At 44.2% G+C, this 20,846-nt stretch overlaps 2 protein-coding genes across 19 annotated transcripts in view; one reads left to right on the forward strand and one right to left on the reverse strand.

Moving 5' to 3' along the window:
* ATPSCKMT (ATP synthase c subunit lysine N-methyltransferase) overlaps positions 1 to 3,472 on the reverse strand; it is a 52,542-nt gene extending 49,070 nt beyond the window's left edge. For 6 of the 14 annotated variants that reach the window (XR_015705435.1, XR_015705432.1, XM_087760633.1 and 3 more), the window contains exons 1-2: positions 2,771 to 3,140; positions 2,373 to 2,656 (exon numbers count right to left, since the gene is read on the reverse strand). Coding sequence is in view for 5 of the 14 variants with exons in the window: in XM_087760633.1 (XP_087616759.1) it covers positions 2,373 to 2,651 (279 nt within the window). In the remaining 9 variants the exon portion in view is untranslated. Of the gene's footprint in view, positions 1 to 2,372; positions 2,657 to 2,770; positions 3,151 to 3,409 lie in introns of those variants that run through there. The other 8 variants (XR_015705431.1, XR_015705428.1, XR_015705429.1 and 5 more) reach the window with 5 other exon arrangements.
* Positions 3,473 to 3,512: 40 nt separating this feature from the next.
* Positions 3,513 to 11,624, forward strand: CCT5 (chaperonin containing TCP1 subunit 5). Of its 5 annotated transcripts, XR_015705422.1 has the most exons (13): positions 3,746 to 3,996; positions 4,546 to 4,606; positions 4,700 to 4,864; positions 5,361 to 5,559; positions 6,344 to 6,536; positions 7,475 to 7,624; positions 7,949 to 8,068; positions 8,465 to 8,650; positions 9,637 to 9,774; positions 10,165 to 10,345; positions 10,908 to 10,937; positions 11,023 to 11,165; positions 11,337 to 11,472. XR_015705422.1 is itself a non-coding variant. In XM_087760571.1 (12 exons), the coding sequence occupies exons 1-12, from the start codon at positions 3,603 to 3,605 to the stop codon at positions 11,462 to 11,464; spliced, it is 1,656 nt and encodes a 551-aa protein (XP_087616697.1). In that variant the 5' UTR covers positions 3,513 to 3,602; the 3' UTR covers positions 11,465 to 11,624. The 5 variants fall into 5 exon arrangements, 4 of the variants coding, with proteins under 4 accessions (XP_087616697.1, XP_087616705.1, XP_087616672.1 ...); XM_087760571.1 differs by lacking the exons at positions 3,746 to 3,996; positions 11,023 to 11,165 and adding an exon at positions 3,513 to 3,707 and having other exon boundaries at positions 11,337 to 11,624; XM_087760546.1 differs by lacking the exon at positions 11,023 to 11,165 and having other exon boundaries at positions 11,337 to 11,624.
* Positions 11,625 to 20,846: the final 9,222 nt, after the last annotated feature.

A 20,846-nucleotide genomic window follows, 5' to 3' on the forward strand; every position in this document is an offset into this window, starting at 1 on the left:
TGCCAGGTGCACAAGAAGCTGGGAGGGAGCACAGCCAGGACACCTGACCCAGGCTGGCCAAAGGGCTATGCCATACCGTATGGCGTCACGCTCAGTATATAAACTGGGGGGAGCTGGCCAGGGCCAGCAATCGCTGCTCAGGGGACAGGCTGGGCATCAGTTGGCAGGTGATGAGCATTTGCATCACTTGTTTTTCCTGGGTTTTGTTTCTCTCTCTCTTGTTGTTGTTTTCCTTTTCATTACAATTTATTATTATTATTTTATTTCAATCATTAAACTGTCTTTATCTCAACCCACAGGTTTTACTTTTTTTTTTTTTCCAATTCTCTCCCCTGTCCCACTGGGGGGAGGGGGAGCAGTGAGCTGGGGTTAAATCACAACAGGGCAAAGCTGTAAGCTTGTAGTACCTCTATGACTTACATTAAAGTTTAATTTAACATAGTCATGACGCTACCTTGGAATTAAACAGTACCAAAATTGACCACGGAGAGAACAGTGAAATACACAAGCAGAAATGCTCAAAATTAGAGCGCTTATTTGAAAAGCAGCGATGGGTAGGCATTTGAGAGACCCCGGAATCAGAGTCACAATGACCTACCGACAGAAAGAGCATGAAAGCAATCTGTTGACCTATATTTAAAAAAAAATGTAGGTCAAAAATTTAAATGTAGCTTAAAAAGTTGAAAAAACCCCACACAAGTCTCACAGTATAGCTTTCATCCAATGCTAAGCTTCATATATCATTTTAAAAGGCAAACGGTAATTCAAATAATAAGATTTTTCAAAGACATTCCTCTAAATTAGACCCTAAGATTTAGAATTGTTAAACTGTATTGCAAGTGTCTTCAAACAAGATCACAGCCTACTGATTTTTTAGAAAAAGAAAAAAAAAATTAAGGAAAATTAAGACACCAGTTTCTAGAATTAAGGTTTAAGCCATAATTTAAAAGGTTACTGCCAAGTTTTAATCAGGAAAAGCCTAATGAGCTATGAATTACAGAACAGGCAAGGTGAAATCAGGAAGAAGTACACATTTCTTAACAGAATTTCTCAAACAGCATTACCTGGACAGTGTGTTTCACACTACTAAAATAATGCATCTTCCATCATGCACACAGCATTTGCAAATATACTAAAAGAATCTGACATGTTTACCATGCTTGGAAATAAAAATATGGTCACATTTATCCACTGATTACACCTGAGTGTAAAGTGCTAAATATTTATAAGCATCTGAACACAAGCTCAACTTTTTTCAGGACAGATACATTAAGGCAACACTACGCATACAATTTTAGGCACCTGGCTCTCCAAGCAGTCTTCAGCCTCCATTTAGGCACCTACATATATATATACAATCAGAATCAAACACGCAGTACCTAATCAAATTAGATGCCTCAGATGAGGGTCAACAGCCAGAATGCTGACCAGAGAGGGCATCAGAAACTGCAGTTCTCTTGTACCTATGTGTTTTTCTGTTTCCTACTCTGGCACAATTCCTTCTAAGGTACCTTCGCAGATTTGGATTTCCAAACCAAATTTTTTAGCGTGGACAAATGGTTGACTCATTCCCATGAAATATGGACAAAGGTAGCATTCAAGAACTGACTTGTTACCATCAAAGACCAACTCAGTGTGCCATTCTCTTGCTAAAACTGACATGAAGCAGACAGTTATGAAATGGTACACAAAACATCACAACTACAAAAAACCCCACACCGTTCTCCACTGTACCCTCACCACCATATTTCACAAATTGGGGTTCACACAGTGTCCTGGAAACACAGTATCACTTTGGCTTTGGTGATTCTCACCATTTCTCTTGGTAATTATTCCAGTTTCACTTCATCGATTTTGAAGCGGGGCAGCCAGCACTGCACAAAGTTGTAAAGACTACAGTTCTAACAATACCAGGAGTCTTATTTTTGTAATCCGTCACTCATTCCTCATTTGCTTTTGTTCTTCTATCACCTTTACACAATAAGCATAGAGCTGCAGCTCCAAAGGCATAGTGCTGTTTAATCTCACAGCCTCATGTGCTGCAGTGCTAAACCTATGTGGAATCACAGCTCTTTGGTAATCACTATACCAATACTTCGATCACATCTTCTCATGTGAATGCAGTGCAATTCCCTCCAGCCAACAGGGTGAGGTTATCATTTTGTACACTACCTTGTCAAGCTGCAGGTAAGACTGAAGCAAAAAATATTGATTATTCACCTAAACTGAATGTAAACCTTTCTCAGCTTTGAGCCTTTTCGTAAGACTCAAACAAAAACACCGGATGCCAAAGACAACACGTTCATAAATATAAGAAAACAACAGCGCTAGAGCATTTGGCCCGTTTTTGAGAGGCGATGTCCATGACTTACAATACGGCCATCCCCGCTACCAATGTCAACTAGGGAGCCGCTTCTGTTTTCTAACATTTTCAGCACATTCTGGATCTGGGTGGCAGTTGCAGGAACGAAGGGAAGGCACACCTTCCTCAGAGCCGGGGTGACGAAGGGGGTGGCCGCAGCATAGAGTGCCACCAAGGTCCCACCGACACCAGCAGTGACCAACAGCCCCCACCTCCTCCTCCTGGGGCCGCCCTCGCCATCCTCTCGCGGGCCAGCTGCGCGGCTCTCGTTCGCTAGTGCCTTGGACATCGCACCTAGAGACAGAGGTTAAAGAGTATTTTCTCTAATAGCTTTATTACATGCTGCATAACACAAAGCTGTATACTATATCAAAGGGAGAGGACATCACGAAAGAAACACTTATATACCTTTAGCTGATTCCTAGACCCTAGGGACTGTTACTATCACTGCTTTCGAGAAGCTGAAGCGCTAGGTTAACTTTTCAGGGCAGGCAAGCAATTGCCATTAAAGCCCCTAGCTCTTCCGGCCGGGCCGGGCCGCAGCGCACCCCGAAGAGCTCAAGGGCGGCGCAGGCAGAGACCTCCCCGCCGCCCACCGCCCGGAGAGCCCGCGCTCCGGGAAACGGCCCTGAGCAGTTCCCGTCCTTCCCTTCAGGAGGAACTTTTCTCCGGAGCACAACACCCCCAGCTGCAAGGCCGCCGGTCGCTCGGCCAGCCGGCCAGCCGCCCCACAAGCCGCCCCACGAGCCACCTCCCTCTGCACCAACAGGCAGCCGCTCCCCGTCGGCAGCATTTATAGGGGAGGGCAATACCACTTCGCTATGTGGGGGGGGGGAAGATGGGGGACGGGAACCTTTCTGAAGGCGCTTCGGGGAGGAGCAGCGCGCACCCTTCCGCCGTCTGTCTGTCTCTGCTCGTTCACGTCACCCGGTGCAGGCCGCTGCTACCGTGCTTGGCGCCCGTGTTCTACCTAATATAGTATCCTTCCCCCGCCTCCCCCCCCTCCCCAGCTCGGGGACGGCGCGGTGAGGGACGCGCAACTCCCACCATGCCGGATGCTTCCAGAAAGGTCCGCTGGAGGCGCCAGATAGATCCCGCCCGCGAAATGTGTCGCGCGTCTGCCGGCTGCGCAGGCGCGGAGCCGTGCGCGGGCGAGCGTGCTGCGTCACGGCGCGGCGGGCGCGGCGGGCGCGCCTGCATCCGGCTCGTGCTTGCCCGGCGTGCGGGAGCAGCGGCAGCCATGTCGGCTATGGGGACGCTGGCGTTTGACGAGTATGGGCGCCCCTTCCTCATCCTCAAAGACCAGGAGCGCAAGACGCGCCTCATGGGGCTGGAGGCGCTCAAGGTGAGCGGGCGGCCGCCGGGCCCGCCGGCCGTTTTGCGGGCCCTCGCTGGGCGGGCCGCGCCGCGCCATGCTGCCGTTAGGGGCGGGCGCCGTTAGGCCTCGGCGGGAGGATGGAGCCCGTTGGGAGGAGGTAGCGGCCCTGCGCTGTCTCCTGCCCCGTGTCAGGTGCAGGGCGCCTGAAGCCTGGTCTGGGCCCGCGGCTGTGGGAGGTGTGGAGGGAGAGAGAAGCCATCGCCCCCGGGGCTGGCAGTCCGCCACCCGCGGCATGGGTCTGTGGGGTCTCCCTGGGGTGAGTGCGTGTGGCTTCCGAGTCGTCTCTCCCGTAGGGGCGGCGCGCCGCTCCCGGTGGCTGCTGGTCGCCGCGGGCAGGGAGGTGCCCTGTAGCCCCCTCCCTTGGGCCCCCGCTCCCCCTCCCCCGGCTGAAGCTCGGTCGTTGTTCCCGAGACAGGCCGAGGCCGAGCGGGCAGGCGGCCTTGTGTGAATGCGTGTGATTTAAACACTGATGGAAGAGTGGAGCAAAATTACACGGGCTGCTTCTTTTAGCGTTGCTTGCTTCTGTTGCTTTCCTGCTTTAAACCTCGGGGCTGTCATTTTAGCTGCTCTGCTTTTACATGCTTTAGCAGTGCAAGTACAAGCAAGCTGTGCAAGAAATGGCACGGTAATGTTTCTGGCATAAAAGCAGTACGCATATATTGATTTTTTTCTTCAGTCGTAATTGGCTGTTGTCAGTTAAATTACAGTATTCGCGTTAGCTTTTTTTCATTTGTTTTTCTTAGCTTACTGTTATGATTCTGGGATGCATGATAATGATTTAACTTATTTCTTCTTTGTTTTATAGTCTCACATAATGGCAGCAAAGGCTGTAGCAAGTACTCTGAGAACATCCCTTGGGCCCAATGGTAATAATGAAATAATTTTAATGGTTCTTTCTCAGTAATTGTTTTTTGGGATTTTCTAGATTTTCCTTCATGCTGTGAACGTATTTTTTTTAGGCTTGGATAAAATGATGGTGGACAAAGATGGTGAGGTGACTGTGACAAATGATGGTGCTACCATCCTGAATATGATGGATGTTGATCACCAGATAGCCAAACTTATGGTGGAGCTGTCTAAATCTCAAGATGATGAGATTGGGGATGGAACGACTGGAGTCGTTGGTAAGAAAAGATTTTAAGTTTAACTTATGTTTTCCACCTTTAAAATCAAGCTTCTTCAGCTATTTTAAGAAATTTTGTGTGAAGTAACAGTAGCTTTTCTGTAACATGTTTTTAGAGTATTTACTGCTTCGGTATTCTTGTCTTTTTAATCAGGAAGACGCTTCTGTGTCTTTTCTACGTGTGGTTACATTTTAAGTTAGTGATGAGAGTTGTCTTTGTACTTTTAAAATTTTTCTGCATAATTTTCTTCCATAATCTTCTACCTGTCCTGCCTTGGTGCCCATGCTTCTTTTTGGTCTAACATAATGCACTTTTCTTCCTAAGCGTAGCAAGTAGGGGATTGTTTAGGGTTATTTCGTCATTTAAGAAACCTCGAACTGTTAAAATATTACAGAAAAAAATCAGAAGGCGTACGTTTTAATCTTTTGATAATGTATTAAAAATGGTGCGTCAATCTGTGGAAGAGTAAACAACATTTTAAAATTTTGTTTTATAGTTCTGGCTGGAGCATTATTGGAACAGGCTGAGCAATTACTAGATCGTGGTATTCACCCTATCAGAATAGCAGACGGTTATGAGCAGGCAGCCCGCATTGCTATTGAGCATCTAGACAAAATCAGTGACAGCTTTCCAGTTGATCCACAGAACACTGAACCTCTGATCCAGACAGCAAAGACAACGCTAGGCTCTAAAGTGTAAGTCACAAAAACTTCAGAAGAATATTTACGTTTCCCTTAAAAACACTTTGAGTTGAAAGGAGAAATCCTGGTGCTTTGATGGATTATTAAATTGTTTGTGTTATTGGAGTGGCTGCTGAAGGCTCTTTTATGTTTGATTTTGGCTAATTTCTCAATGGACTCGTGTCTCAGGATAAGAAATTGTCAGTATTTTTTCTCTAAAGAGTCAATTCTATGAGGTTAAACAGCTGCAAAATCAATTTCATTCTAATCTGTTAGCTCTAGATTTCTGTATCATAGCAAATTCCCAGAGTAATGTAAACCTTTTAAAAATAATTATGTGTTACATTTCAAAGCTTTGTCTTGGTTTTGGGTTTGGTTTTTTTTTTCCTAAAACCAAATTTTGTAGGATAGTTCCATAAGTGCATTTTTCATTATAGGTTCTATGTGTAGTTTATAAATTCAGACATTGTAAGGGCTTCCTTTGCAGACCTGTCTTAACAGTCATTTCTGTGACTTGAATGTTTCTTAGTAGTTAATTCTCCTCACTTGTTTCAAATATGTATCTTGAGACTATGTCCACAGAGACTACTTAGGCAAATCATATTGTGTGTTCTATCTTTTGCCATATTTAACAACTTTCATTTCTGTGAACAAACAAGCAGGACCCCCTCTTTTAGTGGAGCGTACAAAAGTTGTTAGCTATAGCGATACCTTTTTTCTGTTCAAGATTGATAGAATCACTTTTTTCTTCCAAATTGTGGAAATGTAATGCAACTTTGTTGTGTTTTTTTAAACCTAGAGTTAACCGTTGTCACAGACAAATGGCAGAAATTGCTGTCAATGCTATACTGACAGTAGCAGATATGGAACGTAAAGATGTTGATTTTGAGCTGATCAAAGTACAAGGTAAAGTGGGAGGTAGACTGGAAGATACACAGTTGGTTAAAGGAGTGATTGTGGATAAAGATTTCAGTCATCCACAGATGCCTAAAGTAAGTCATGTCCCTGTGTGTGTGTCTCATCTGTAAAGGCTTAAATAAGATGGTCTAGCCCACTTCAAATGCTGTCCTAGCATTTTTTAACTGTCTAAACAGTGTTGTGGTTTGTCTTGGTTTTTCACCCATATATCAACAGAGAAAGGGGAGGAGAGCATTAAATTCTTCATGTTGGAAGAGATCAAGTTAGAATTTACAACAGTCTTGAGAAATGGGGCGGCGGGCATTACTGTACAACTGAGTGAGGGCAGGTGCAGAGTTCTATGTTGAAGCAGAAATAATCATCCATAGTGTGTAATATGCTTAAGATACTTAATGCATCTCAGTATCAAGAAATGCTTCTTAAGCTTTATGGGTTGCCATGTTGTCCTGTTTGGAACACCCCAGAAGCTGTTCTCTTATTATGTTTGGTGAGGTCTCCAAGTCTTTGTGCAGCGTACTTCAAGAAAGATGGAGGCAATTTAAAATTTCTACTGTTCTGAAATCTTTTTCTAGTAGGTGACACTGTTTATCCTATAAAAAGGATGACTGCTGGAAAATACTAGTCGTGTAGTGCATAAAAGGTGGCTATAAAGATGAGTATGTAGTCTCCATGGTCACAGTGGATAGGGCAAGTAATGGTTTCATTAAAGGTTTTTTTTTTCTGTTTTTTTAAACATTAAACTATAAAAAGGCAAGACTGTTAAGGGCTTAAACAGTGTCTTGAAGCTGTGGAATTTGTTCTAAGTGGGTTATAGAGACTTCTGATGGAATTACTTGGGTATAGTTAGTTTCACTTTAGAATAAGTCAAATGATCTTCAAGTTTCCTCCTGTCCCTGTGTTTTGAAGATATGTCTGTATGTTTTGCAAATGTAAGAAAGAGGTGTTACTGAAGCAAAAACTCAATTGTTTTTGTTGTTTTGTTTTGGTTGTTTGTTTTTTCTAAATTGTACAGGAGCTTAAAGATGTTAAAATTGCAATCCTTACTTGTCCGTTCGAACCACCTAAGCCTAAAACCAAGCATAAGCTTGATGTTACATCTGTGGAAGATTACAAGGCACTGCAGAAATATGAAAAGGAGAAGTTTGAAGAGATGGTGAAACAGGTAGTCTTTAAGATTATTTCTCCGTTTTCTATGGTTTTTTGTAGCCTTTACACAAAATAGCATAGTGTATTGATTTGTTTCTGGAAATGTGCTAATAATCCAGATAGGAGGCAACATACAAGCAATTATAAGGCTATGAATAAAAGTTTATGTAAGAAAGAGATACCACCCTGGTTTAAATTTACTTTGATCTCTATGTATGCCAGATGGTTCTTTTTCAGACTTGTGTTTTGAGAAAATTAGGATAACTAAAACCACGAAGAGATTATTTTTCATTCCTGTGTTACTTCCGATCAGAAGATTGATGTTGTATGTTGCTTTTAGATAAAAGACACTGGTGCAAACCTTGCTATTTGCCAGTGGGGTTTTGATGATGAGGCAAATCACTTACTGCTCCAGAATGAGCTGCCTGCTGTTCGTTGGGTTGGTGGACCTGAAATAGAAGTAAGTAAAATCTTCTAAAACTGGGCTTTGTACCAGTTCTCAAACATTTGTTAAGTAATACGCGGTACCAATTAAAAGTTCAGACTTTCTGGGTAGAACCGTGTAATCATGCGTATGGGTAGGTATTGGAGAAAAATCATTGGGGATCTGTGGGAAGAACTTAATATGAGTGGGATTATGGCTTATAATTGGACTGTATGCATATTACTTGTTAAAAGTTTTATGTGGCTAGGAATGTTTCTGCTTTAGTCTTGCTGTCTGAAATACTTTGAAGTGATGGGGAGATAACTTTTTGGAGTAGGCGTTTGACAGATTCTCTCCCACTAGTTTTATGTTATGAAAACTATAAAAAACAAAAAAGTCTTCTCAAAATAATTGATGGTTGTTTAACTTCAGTTAATTGCCATTGCAACTGGAGGACGCATTGTTCCTCGCTTCTGTGAACTCACGGCAGAGAAGCTGGGTTTTGCGGGTATCGTCCGAGAGATCTCCTTTGGAACAACAAAGGACAGAATGCTTGTCATTGAACAATGTCAGAATTCCAGAGCTGTGACCATTTTCATTAGAGGAGGAAATAAAATGGTAAGATGCTTGGTTTGTTACAAATGTTTGATACATAAGTTGCAGAATGTGCAGCTTCTTTCAAAAGCATATTAATTCTTGGTTTTGTCTAAATTTTCCTTGCAGTGTGGACAAATAGAAGGGAGGGGAAGGGTTGTAGGCAGTCATGACTATGTGTTAGAAGTCAATTGTTAGATTCACATCCTATGTTTTTGAATGAAAACTTCGTTTTCTCACTGTTAGACCGTATAGTTCCTAAATATAGAAATAATTTCACCTGTGGATGCTCTAATTTGTATTTTCTCACGGTAGGGTCACTTTTATGAGTAAAGACAAAATAGCATTTTTGAAAGATTTGGTTTTATTATAGAGCTAGGTATGTCACTTCTGATTTAGTCCAGTTTAAAAAAAATAAACGAAATCAAAACTTCCCCCCACACAGAATGCGACTGTTTTAAATGCTTATGTACTTAACCTGGTTCTTGGTTGTACTGTTAGTGTTAAATTATATTTAGTATAGGTCACATCCTGCTTTGAGTGAAAAACCTTAGGCAGAAAAGAACATAACCCTTAGTTTGAAGAGTTCTTTAAGAAAGCAAAAACACTGCTTTAAAGGTTAGCATAACTTGTTAAATCCCTGTACATCTGTTGAAGTTGGGAGTTGACACAAATTGCAGTCTGAAAATAATGTTGGCGTTTAAATTTAAGGGTTTTGTGTCTTGGAAATATGCAAGATTGAAAAACTTACATGATAAGTTTTTGTCATTTCAATTTATAGATTTAACAAATAACATTGAAAAGGTGTGCATTTTTTTTATTCCTTCTCTCCCACTGGATGTCTAACATTTTAGATTTTGAAATAGTATAACATAGCAGTGGTAGAGCTGCATTAGAGCCATGAAAAGATCCTACAGTTTATTTTCAGTTTCCATTTCTATATTAGGAAATATATCTTCATAGCCTTCAGTTGTGTATATTGTAAAATATATGCTATTTTATAATTCCAGATTATTGAAGAAGCAAAGCGGTCTCTTCATGATGCATTGTGTGTAATTCGGAATCTTGTTCGTGATAATCGTATTGTATACGGTGGTGGTGCAGCTGAAATTTCTTGTGCCTTGGCAGTCAGTGAAGCAGCAGATAAGGTAAGAAAGGAACAGTTACAACTTTCTTTAATTTATGAAGGGAAAATAAGGATCAAGTCCACCCTAAGAGATTCCAAAAAAAACTTGAAAGAGCTTCCAGAAAGTCCATATTACGGAACTTCCTGATATTTGCTGATAACCAGTGTTAGAAGTTTTCCTTCCCCTCTCTGTAAAAAGTGGTTACCGGTACCTTTTTCCTTTTACGGTAAGAGCAGTTTAAAATTGTTTTAATTTGCAAGTAGGTATCATCCAAAGGTATTCATTCAGTTATTGAGATGCAAATCCCTTAGAAAATCTGTGTATCGTATATATTTTATAGCTAGTGCGAAAATCTGCTTTTGCTAACATCGGAGTTAATAGCTGTGTGAATTTCAATTTCTTTTTCCCTAGTGCCCATCTCTGGAGCAGTACGCTATGAGAGCTTTTGCAGACGCCCTGGAGGTAATTCCCATGGCACTTGCGGAGAACAGTGGTATGAATCCAATACAGACGATGACCGAAGTGCGGGCTCGGCAAGTGAAAGAAAATAATCCTGCCCTTGGCATTGATTGTTTGCAGAAAGGAACAAATGGTAAGAACTGCAGTGTGGAGAAGGAGGAGCATAGCGGGGTTTTCTGTCTCAGAAGATGAAAACGCTTACTATTTTGCCTCTCAGCCTGCCTTTTTTTTTTTTTTTTTTTTTTAAACCGTGCATCACTTCAGTTATGAACTCTTGCCCCCTTGTCATAATAAATGGGAATGCAGGTGGGGAGATTACATGCATGTCTACCAGGCAGAAAATGTATAATTGCTTGAAAACCTTTATTTGGTGGCAAGATTAGTTGAAGATGTTGGCTGACCTTGTGGTACAGGAATAAAAGCTACTCGCTATGAGGCAAGAGCAGGCTGTGTTTTAAGTACTGCAGTTTTAGCAGTCCAGCTTACACTGCAGCCCTACAAACAGTTGTTTTGAGAAACAGCTTGTGAAGAAGTAAACAGAAGGTTAGAAATGTCTTTAGGTAGTGGTGTTCACACCAGCACATATGCATGTAGAGACCTGTAACAAGCATGTGAAGACTAGGAAACCAATGTGTGAAAACGTATTTTCATCTGGACATAGACTTTTCACACTCTTATTCTGTTGCTTTTTTCAGAAAAGAAGGTGGTAAATCTTGGAACACAATGTAAGACATAGTGTTTATGTAAATTCATAACCTTTCCTTGATGAGGTGTTTCTGCTTTACGGCATTTGAACTTCCACTTCTTCAGTGGTTGCTCAGCCCTTAGGACGCTTCCAGTATTTGCATATGAAAACTGTACACTTCAAAAAATAATGCAGAGAGGTGAAAAGCTACAATTGGGGAAGACTTAGTTGGGAAAAGAGTTTGGATCTTAATGTTCCAAGGTGTTTGGTAAGAACCCAGGCATAAAACTCTAGTTTGTACAAATTGTTTGTCAGCTGCGGTGGCCAAGAGTAATAATTTTAAACCGTTTTTTAAAATGACATGGAAATCACTATTTCAGGTTAAATGTTATATCTAGATTTGAGGAGGGTATCTAATTCTTCTGCTTCTTTTTGGCAGATATGAAGCAGCAGCATGTTATAGAAACCTTGATTGGCAAGAAACAGCAGATTTCTCTGGCGACGCAGGTTGTTAGAATGATTCTGAAGATTGATGATATCCGTAGGCCTGGAGAATCTGAAGAGTGAAGGTTGAAAAGCAAGAAACATTAAGGGGGCCACAGCAGTAGCGAAGACGGTAGTACTCTGATGCTTCATCTTCAGCTATTTATTTTGGACACTTTTTGTTTCAGATACTGTAACGGCTAATTGCTGGAAATAAAACACAATTTAGCACTGGTGGTTTCAAGACTTGTTTCAGAAGTATTGTTGCATCTTTTCTTAGACAGGTGTGAATATTCATAGAAAACGTATAGGAAAAAAAAACCACTGATTACGCAGTAATAGAATTCCATGGGTCCTTTTCCATTGCTGCTGCAGCTGACTCTGTTAGCTGCTTGGGAGCAAAGCCCACGGATAGTCATTTTAAGAGGTCTGTCACTCTTCAGGGCAGCAAGCAGAAAATTCCTGTAGCCTCCAGTAATTCTCATGTGTTAAATGTATCAAGTATGAAGTTTCAATCTGAAATAGAAAGGACCTGTGTTTCAGGCTTCCATTTTTTCGTTTGTGGAACCCTTTAAGGGTGTTCCTGATTTATGTGCAAGGAGGAGTTTCTTCAGGAGTATACACATTCAGCCAAGACTTTTGTCTATACTACCGCAATTGAGTGCACGCACTTTGTAAGTCCCAAGTATGATTTTAGAATGGTAGAGTAAAATTTACTAGTAACATGCCTTACTTGTGAAATTATTAGCAAGAGACAAGTGGTAGATCAGAACTAAGGTGCAATTTTTTTTTTTTGCAGATTTCAAAAGGTAGGGAAGTATTGAAAATATCAACTCAGCATTACTTGAGTTCCGTTACACGTGCATAGTTTTAAAGTTTCAGAGCATAGTAGTACAGAGGAAACTTTCTTTTTCACTGACCACTGTTAGCCAGCAGGTCTTGTTCTAATCATCATTTGCTGTGCTTATACATCACTTGAGTCAAACAAAATCCTTCAGTGAGTGGTGGTGGAGGAAGAAGGACTTCTGTGGTGGGAGAGTTCCAGGACTGGTTAGGGTAAGGTATATTTCCAGAACTGTTTGAGGAAGAATCCTGCAAAGCTTTATTTTCATTATTAGAAAATGAGTACTGGGTCTTTCATTGTAACTCTTCTGCCTTTTCCCAAATTGGCTTTGTTTACATGCAGTTCAGTGGACAGCAACAGTTAATCAGTTTTAATGCTGCTGAAGTCTGGCATTCTGAATTGATTCACGGTTGTAATTGTGAATCTAAAATCCCATAAATACATGGGCGCATGTAGAGCCATCTCTTACTTTGTTCGGTAACACAAAAAGAAAACGAGTGTAGTTAGAACTTAACAGGGAGTCATTTAATTGTGCTAACGTACCACTTCCATCTGATAGTGACGTTGTACATGTGCTAGAAAGGAAGCAAGCAAACAGTTACTCACATTTTATTAGTTTTTCCCTTCAACTCCTGTCCACTGCTGTCGCGGTTTAACCTCAGCCGGCAACTAAGTACCACACAGCCGCTCACTCGCTCCCACCACCTCGGTGGGATGGGGGAGAGGATTGGAACGGTAAAAGTGAGAAAACTCGTGGGTTGAGATAAAGACAGTTTAATAGGGAAAGCAAAAACTCCACACGTAAGTAAAGCAAAGCAAGGAATTCATTCACAGCTTCCCCTGGGCAGGCAGGCGTTCAGCCATCCCCAGGAAAGCAGGGCTCCATCACGCGTAACGGTGACTTGGGAAGACAAACGCCATCGCTCCGCACTTTTCCACCCTCCTCCTCTCCCGCAGCGTTACCTGCCGAGCAGGGTGTCGGTGGCAGGGCTGTCGCTGTGCTTAGTTGAGGCCATCTGCCTGGTTGTGCCCTCCCCCCCCTCCCCAGGACCTCTTGCGCACCCCAGGCCGACTTGTTGGGTGCGGGGACGCAGTGAGAAGCAGAGGCGGCCTTCGTGCTGTGCAAGCACTGTTCAACAATAGCTACAGCATAGTTTGTTTTCAGCATTGTTTTGGTCACAGACCTAAAGCACGGCACCACGCCGGCTCCTCTGAAGAAAATGAACTCTGTGCCAGCCAGAGCCAGCACATCTGTCCTGCCCACGTTGGTGAATCCCATTACCAAATTCTTTCAAAGCTTCACCTATCAGCTCTTCCTCAGTAACATTTTCTTTCGGCGTGGCTTAGAAATCGTGACTCCTTTAAAACGTGAGATGCCAAGAAGAAAGGGGCAGTACCGCACACCGCTTCCATTGCTCTGCCTCTGGATGTCCTGACCGGGGAGGTGGCGGTGGCAGAGGAGGGAGGGCTCCGTGCAGGCAACGCCAGAGCTGGAGGGAAGGAGAGCTGTGACTGTGCTCTGCAGACGGCGCCTGGGGTTGGTTCACAGCAACTTGGAGCTTACAGTCAGTGACGTCGGACAGATCTTCAGCATGACGTGCTGGTAGTTTCTAAGGATGTGTGAGCTGAGACCTGGTCAGAACTAGGTGGTGGTGTGTTGGATTTGGGGTTTTTTTTCTTCCAAGGGCGGGTTTTGGCTGTAAACTGCTGCCTAATTCAGAAGCCTCTAGAAACACGGGACAATTTACTTTAAAAATTGTGAAATCATGTGGTTTTGCTGATCTGACTTACGGAAATAAAGGTTTTGTGCTTTGTATGTAAATATTTTTTAATATTCAACCAGATCTTAGTATGGAAAGTCTGAAGGTTGATGGTGGAACTTTGATAAAATTGCAAGAAAAGGAAGTCTTTTTTTTAGAGGCTTGTACTTCTGCTCTTCAACATAACAAATGTACAGCGTTAGCATTGTCAATAATTGTTGCATAGAGGCAACTGGAGGATAAATGACTGTCATCACAGCATGCAACACGCAACTGAAAGCATTAAACCAAATTAATGAAACCAGTGCAGCTCAAACTGGTACACTTTGACAGCAGGAGTAATTGAATTTGTGCTTTGACAGAGCAGTGGGAATACCAGTATTGTGATTTTGTGCTGTGGTCTGCCTTTGGTCAAAGAAAACAGAGCAAATGTATCTGAATAACGATAAGGTTGTGGGAGACAAACACTGCTATTCAAATTAATCATGGTGTGTTTGTAACCATCAGGAAATAAAAGCCTTGCCTAGCCGTGTATTTGGGGCTGAGGGCCACAGGCCCCCTTCAAGTGCGACTCCGTTACTCTAGGGAAAATGGGAGGTTCACCACTGGAGGGCAACACATGCGTGTCACTGCCCTTGCAGGCTCCATCCAGATTTTTTAAAAGCCAGCAGAAGCAGCCCGGCAGGTCTGTCCCAGCATCGCTGACGTGGCACACGTATGTCATCAGCAAGACCTGAATCCTTCCAAATTCCCCTCAAGGGCTCAGTTACTTGAGCTAGTTTCATGACTGGCTCCACGTGCCCTCTTAAATCCAAGTTTTCACGTCTTCCTAGGATGCTCACTCTGGCCCTGCCTCTTTGTCCCGCTGCTTCTAGTTCCCCCGTTACCAGCCAGCTTTTCCCAGCCTCGTTTCTTGGTCAATCCTGCTGTGTTCCCGGGCCTGGGCTCCTTTCTTTCTCCAGTCTCTCGCATCTCCCCGCTGACACAACGCCCGTCTTTGCAAGGCTGCCAGGAGCACAGCACGCAGATTCCTCTCCCTCTCCGTCCCTCCCGGTCACACCTGGCCCGCGGCAGCTGCGGGGTGCCGTGCACCCAGGGCTGGGCTTCTGACTTGGGGTGCGCCGCAGTGATTCAGAGAAATCAGGTCTGAGTGGATTTTTTTCAGGAATAGGATTAAGCAGAGCCGTGAAACAACATTCTTGTTTCTCTACAAACTGACACTATTTCATACAAACGTATTTTGCCTTAGCTTAGGAAAAAAACCTGCTGTTTGATCATTTCTGACTGTGTTCTGCATGGGGAAAGATGCCTCATAACATGAACAGTTTCTCTCTGAATGATCCGATCTGACAAGCTTACAGGCAACCACAGATAGGGTTGTAAATGCAGCAAGTCAGGGAGTCTTGCTAACATGCGGGTCTGCTAGCTCCCTCTGTAATACCAAGACACCTGGATATTAGGATGCCTAGATCCAGACGTACCTAAACTAAGCTGACTGGCTCCAGAACCTGCCCGGGCTGTATGTCTTTGTGCTGAGGCTGTATGTCTTTGTGCTGAGGCTGTACAGAAAGGAGGGCACCGTGGGAGCTGCTCTCCTCTGTGGCAGAATGGCACGACCATCCCTTGCACTGTCAAAAATCCCTGTTCTGCTGGCCATGGGGATGGTTGTTACACCCCCCAGACTCTTACCGTCAGCCAAGTAGGGATGATTCCGTTGTGAGGTTTGGGTCTGTAGCCTTGTTTGTCCTCCCTGCAGAGAAGTACCTCTCCATTTCACATCTTGGAGGGTTTCCCAGGAACTCTGCCAGGGAACATTTCTCACCATGTTAAAGAGCCAATTAAATGGACTGACAGTGTTTGCTTTGTAAACAACTCATCTCTGTGATACAAGAGAGACAGTTTGCTAAACTCCAGTGACTAAGGGGTAAAGTTTTAGCACGTTCTCTGTAAGACGCGGACCCTGCAATACCTGCCTGGTGTACGTGCACTAGAATCCGCATCCTCGCGAGATTCCTTCCTGAGCTGTTTGGGACCGGTAATTGTGTTATGGTGAGGCTGCTGCCCCACAGTGCTGAATGGCAGCAGCACGGGCACTGAGAGAAACAGGTCTCTGCCAGCTCTCTGGTGTCTGGGGGCTCACCGAACGTGGGACACTGCTGTCAGGGTCCTGAGTGCGCTCCCCTTGCTCCCCCCCAGGGATTTGGCTACCTGTGCTCAAGGCCAGCTCTGGCATGGCACACCTGTGTCACCTTGAATCAGACTGCTGGGGAAAATGCTGGAAGTGAGAAAGAGCTGGGAGAAGCCCTCCCACTTTTGCTCCAGAGCTGCATTTAAGCTCAGGCCCATGCCCTTGCTCCCTGCCTGAGCCATGTTTCAGCTATGCCTGTGCCTTATTGATACTGATGCTGGTTTGACTTCCCTCCTGGCTTGTCCTTAGCCTTGCCTTGTCAAGTTGGACTTGCCTGGTGATCTTGACTCTTCACTGACCCTGGTCACCATGGGTGGACCTGCTCTGCTTTTCTTGCTTGGGAACAGTGATGTCAAGGAGCTCTGGAGGAGAACAGTGGCCAGAAGCTGTCTGGAAGGAGCACCTCAGAAGGCCATTGAAGGAGTCCTTACTCTTTGGGACAGGCAGTGGGAAGACAGCTCTCCTGCAGTGTACAGAAGGGCTGTGCAAGCAATGGTGGAGTGAGCAAAGGAAAGCTGGGGACCCTCAAGGAAATCAGCACAATCTGATCACTTGCTTACAGTGGATGGTGGGCACTTGGGACTTTAGTCAGGGAAAGAAGAATAAAATACTACAACTAGGAAAAGAGAGGTCAGTTTGAGTAATGTTATCAAGGATTGCTGAAGGCATCAGCTCTGTGGGATAGGGTACTACCACAAGCCCTCTCTCCCTCTCAGAAACGTCAAGCAGCTGAGTAACACAGGATTATAAATGCCCGGCATGGATTCTAACTCTTTTTCTGTTTGCAGTAGGGCCCATAATAGAATACAGTGTTTTCTGCCAACAGGAAAAGATCACAACTGCATCAGCTTCATCTTCAAAGTATCCCAATGCAGAGGCTAAAGAGAGAGCATCAACGGAGAACTTCAAAATGCTAGGAGTGAACTAAGACGCTGGACTTGGTTACTCATCTGTACTGCGGTCATATCTCAGGGATTCCCATTCTACTTGGCTGGAGCTTCACTTCTCTGCCTCCATCAAAATCAAGGGAGATTTCTTTCTTCCTTCTCTGCACCAATTGGCTGTACTGCCAAGGACTATATATTCCCTTCCCTGAACTCAAATGTGTAGTTTGATTCTCAAATCCACGGGGGAAATAAACTATCAAGGACCACTAAATTTAAAGTTTCCATCTATCTGCAGGCTTCTCTTAAGTCAAAATCTGCTGAAAGCTGGGAAGTGTCTTTGAGGAATTATCACCGTATATTTGCCCTGTTCTTATCTTCATTTTTTTAAGAGACAGGATATTGGATTATATTAGACCTTTGGTCTGATGTGGTACAGGCATGCTTATTATCTAAGTACAACTATGGTGAGGCAAACTTTTCAAACTGTGTTATAGATAAAACTAGCTGATTTAAAGAACAAGGAATAACTGGCTAACACTGGTGAACTGGCAGGTTGTTTCTGATTCTCATAAAGCAATTGTCAAAATGTTCTGGGTTTGGCCAGGGTAGAGTTAATTTTCTTCATAGTAGCTAGTATGGGGCTATGTTTCGGATTTGTGCTGGAAACAGTGTTGATAACACAGGGATGTTTTCCTTACTGCTGAGCAGTGCTCACGCAGAGTCAAGGCCTTTGCTGCTTCTCACCCCACCCCACCAGCGAGGAGGCTGAGGGTGCACAAGAAGCTGGGAGGGGACACAGCCGGGACAGCTGACCCGAACTGACCCAAGGGCTATTCCACACCATATGACGTCATGCTCAGCAGATAAAGCTGGGAGAAGAAAAAGGAAAGGGGGGGACGTTCGGAGTGATGGCGTTTGTCTTCCCAAGTCACCGTTACACATGATGGAGCCCTGCTTTCCTGGAGATGGCTGAACACCTGCCTGCCCATGGGAAGCAGTGAATGAATTCCTTGCTTTGCTTTGCTTGTGCGTGCAGTTTTTGCTTTACTTAAACTGTCTTTATCTCAACCTCCAAGTTCTCACTTTTACCCTTCCATTTCTCTCCCCCATCCCACCAGGGCAGACTGAGCGAGCACACTGTGTGGTGCTTAGTTTCTGGCCAGGGTTAAACCACGACAGTCCTTTTTGGTGCCCAAACAGGGACTCGAAGGGTTCAAGATAACCACAGATTTGATTGGAATGTGCTAGATTGAATTTATAGCTGTTATTGCTGTTTAGCTATTAATCGGCAGGCTTCTGTGCTTGCCATGGCGCTTGCTTGCCTTACTGTACATTAGAGTCTTGTGCTTGTTAGTGGCTGCTTTTTGCTTTTGCTGCTTGCTGTGCTGCTGTACTGCTTATCATCTTACTCTGCTGTGCCTGGGAACATTTTAATAACAGCAATGGCCATGCGCCTGGGCTGGCAGATGGCCAGGGCATCGCTGCTGTTTCTCTGCTGCTGTACTGGACGGGCTGGAACTCCAGTGTGAACTCAAGTCGAAGGGACTGTGACCTGTGGATGAGTCCACACGGGAGCAGGACACCCCGAAGCATCTGTGGCCATGCATAAGCCCATCCCAGAGCAGGTACCTCTCGAAGCGTCTGTGGCTGTGGTTATGTCTGTGCCACAGCAGGTATACCTCTGAAGGGATTGCGGCCCAAGGATAAGTCCATGCTGGAGAAGGTACACCTTGAAGCATCTATGGCTGTGGATAAGTCCATGCTGCAGCAGGTACACTTTGAAGCATCAGTGGCTGTGCATGAGGTCATGCTGGAGCACCTCAAAGTGTGTGGCCATGGATAAGCCCATGACAGAGCAAGTACACCCCTGGAGGGACTGCAGCCATGGGTAAGGCCATGTTGGAGCAGGTTTATTTCTGAAGGGACTGTGGCTGTGGATAAGGTGATGCTGGAACAGGTGCACCTCAAAGCAACTGTGGCTGTGGATAAGTCTATGCCACAGCAGTTATACCCATGGAGAGACTGTGGCGCACAGATAAGGCTTCACTTGGAGCAGGTACACCCCTAAGGGATTGCAATCTGTGAATAAGTCCAAGCCAGGGCAGGGGCAAGGGGAGGAGTTCATTGCAACGTTAAACCCTATAACCTGGCCCAAAGGGGCCAGGGGTGGAGATTGTAATGGATAGACCTTTAAATTGTTGTAACCTGTGATTCAAGTTGCATGTTATAGGAATTACTACAGCAGGAACCACCTGAACCAATGGAGGACAAGTCTTCCAAGAAGCAGTGCAAGTGCAGCAGTGACCCGACCTGAGGTGGCTTTGGTGCCCAGTAACTCCACGCAACACACCACCTCTCCTGTCCTGAGTGACCACCATCATAGATGGAGCCCAAAGTCATGGACTAAATGAACTCAGTGGACATTTATGGATGTTTTATAGACATTTCACAGGGGTGGTCCATAGACTAAGAGAATGATATCTGTGTATTGTATCGAAGGATAGGAAGCGGGGCGGTGGTTAATGAGACCGTATTGGATAGACCTGAGCATGATGTAAATGGTATGGAACACGGGGTGAAGAATGTGCTGGGTTTGGCTGGGGTAGAGTTAATTTTCTTCTTGTGTATAGGGGTGACTGATACCAGTGCAGGTTGGTTCTCTGGTTCAGCTGCAGTGCCTGTCGACGGGGTTGGAGTAGCCGCAGTGCCTGTCGCCGGGGTATGTAGCTGCCTAAGACTTTTAAAGAGGCCTTTAAATGTACCTCTTTTCCTGGAACATAGTCAAAAGTTACAGGAAAAGTACATTCTTCCCATACCCTAATTTTTGGCAGAAAACAAATAAAATTGTTTTATATTTGGGTCAATATTGTACCACTTCAATAAGCAAAAAAGCTTTAACGCATTAAAATTTAGAGATGCTACTGAAGCAGCATTGTTTTCCCTCTTTAAATCTTTTTATTAGTTGGATATTAAATTAACAGTCTTGAAAATATTTTCTTGAATTCACATTTAATTTGATTTTTTTAAAGAAAAATAGATATAACCCAAATATTTAAGTCTCGTTTGAATTTAAAGATTTTGTGATTTCTAATATATAGTGCCTTTTTACACCATGCGAAGAAAACCGTCTGTTTCTCTACAACTCATAAATAACCAAGCTGATTCCTCAAAAAAGTCGTTTATTTTTTCACTCCAGATCAGCAGGGACTGGTTTCCCTGCTGGCACAAACAGAGCCCATGTACACCGGGGACTATCTAGTGTCACCTCAGCTGCTCTGATCTCAGGGCATCAGGGCCTCAGACTGTCTCGGTTTCAAGAAGCTGGTTTGATTTATATGCCTTATGGCACCTAGTTCTCAGAGTACCATAAGAAAACCACCCAACATTAAAATTGCTGAGTTCCCGCTCTCTGACCGGGCTGTCTCATGGTGAACTTCTCTGCCAGCTGCTCATATTCATCACTCACCGACCGTTCCCATCACCCAGCTCGCAAGTGAAAAGCCCTTTGCAATCTCCTGACCTTTCTCCCACGCGTACACCACTGACTCCTCTGCTGCCTGCTGCCAGCTATGTGTCCCCATAACCCACTGGAAGGAACTGATGGTCCTCACACTCAGCTGGGTTTTCCAGTGAACATAACAATTCTCCACAGACCCTTGAACCATCTCTTGATGTGCTCGCCCCAGTTGGTTGTCGATTCTCCCTGCTCTCTGCTGCTGCTTGAATTCGAGTCCCGGTCTGAGCTGACATTAGCTGGTTTCCTGTTTTTCACATCCAGCTACTGTGC

This window comes from Nipponia nippon, unplaced genomic scaffold (assembly GCF_047370975.1).
Source record: "Nipponia nippon isolate SJK-2023a ecotype South Korea unplaced genomic scaffold, ASM4737097v1 scaffold_1, whole genome shotgun sequence".
NCBI lineage: Eukaryota > Metazoa > Chordata > Aves > Pelecaniformes > Threskiornithidae > Nipponia > Nipponia nippon.

What these genes read in the sequence shown, in the direction of transcription:
- CCT5 (XM_087760546.1), top strand. Translation starts at nt 3,775, where the DNA reads ATGCTGCCGTTAGGGGCGGGCGCCGTTAGGCCTCGGCGGGAGGATGGA. An exon ending in TGGAACGACTGGAGTCGTTG is followed by an intron (nt 4,865 to 5,360) that starts GTAAGAAAAGAT and finishes TTTGTTTTATAG; the next exon opens with TTCTGGCTGGAGCATTATTG. An exon ending in TTGGTGGACCTGAAATAGAA is followed by an intron (nt 8,069 to 8,464) that starts GTAAGTAAAATC and finishes GTTTAACTTCAG; the next exon opens with TTAATTGCCATTGCAACTGG.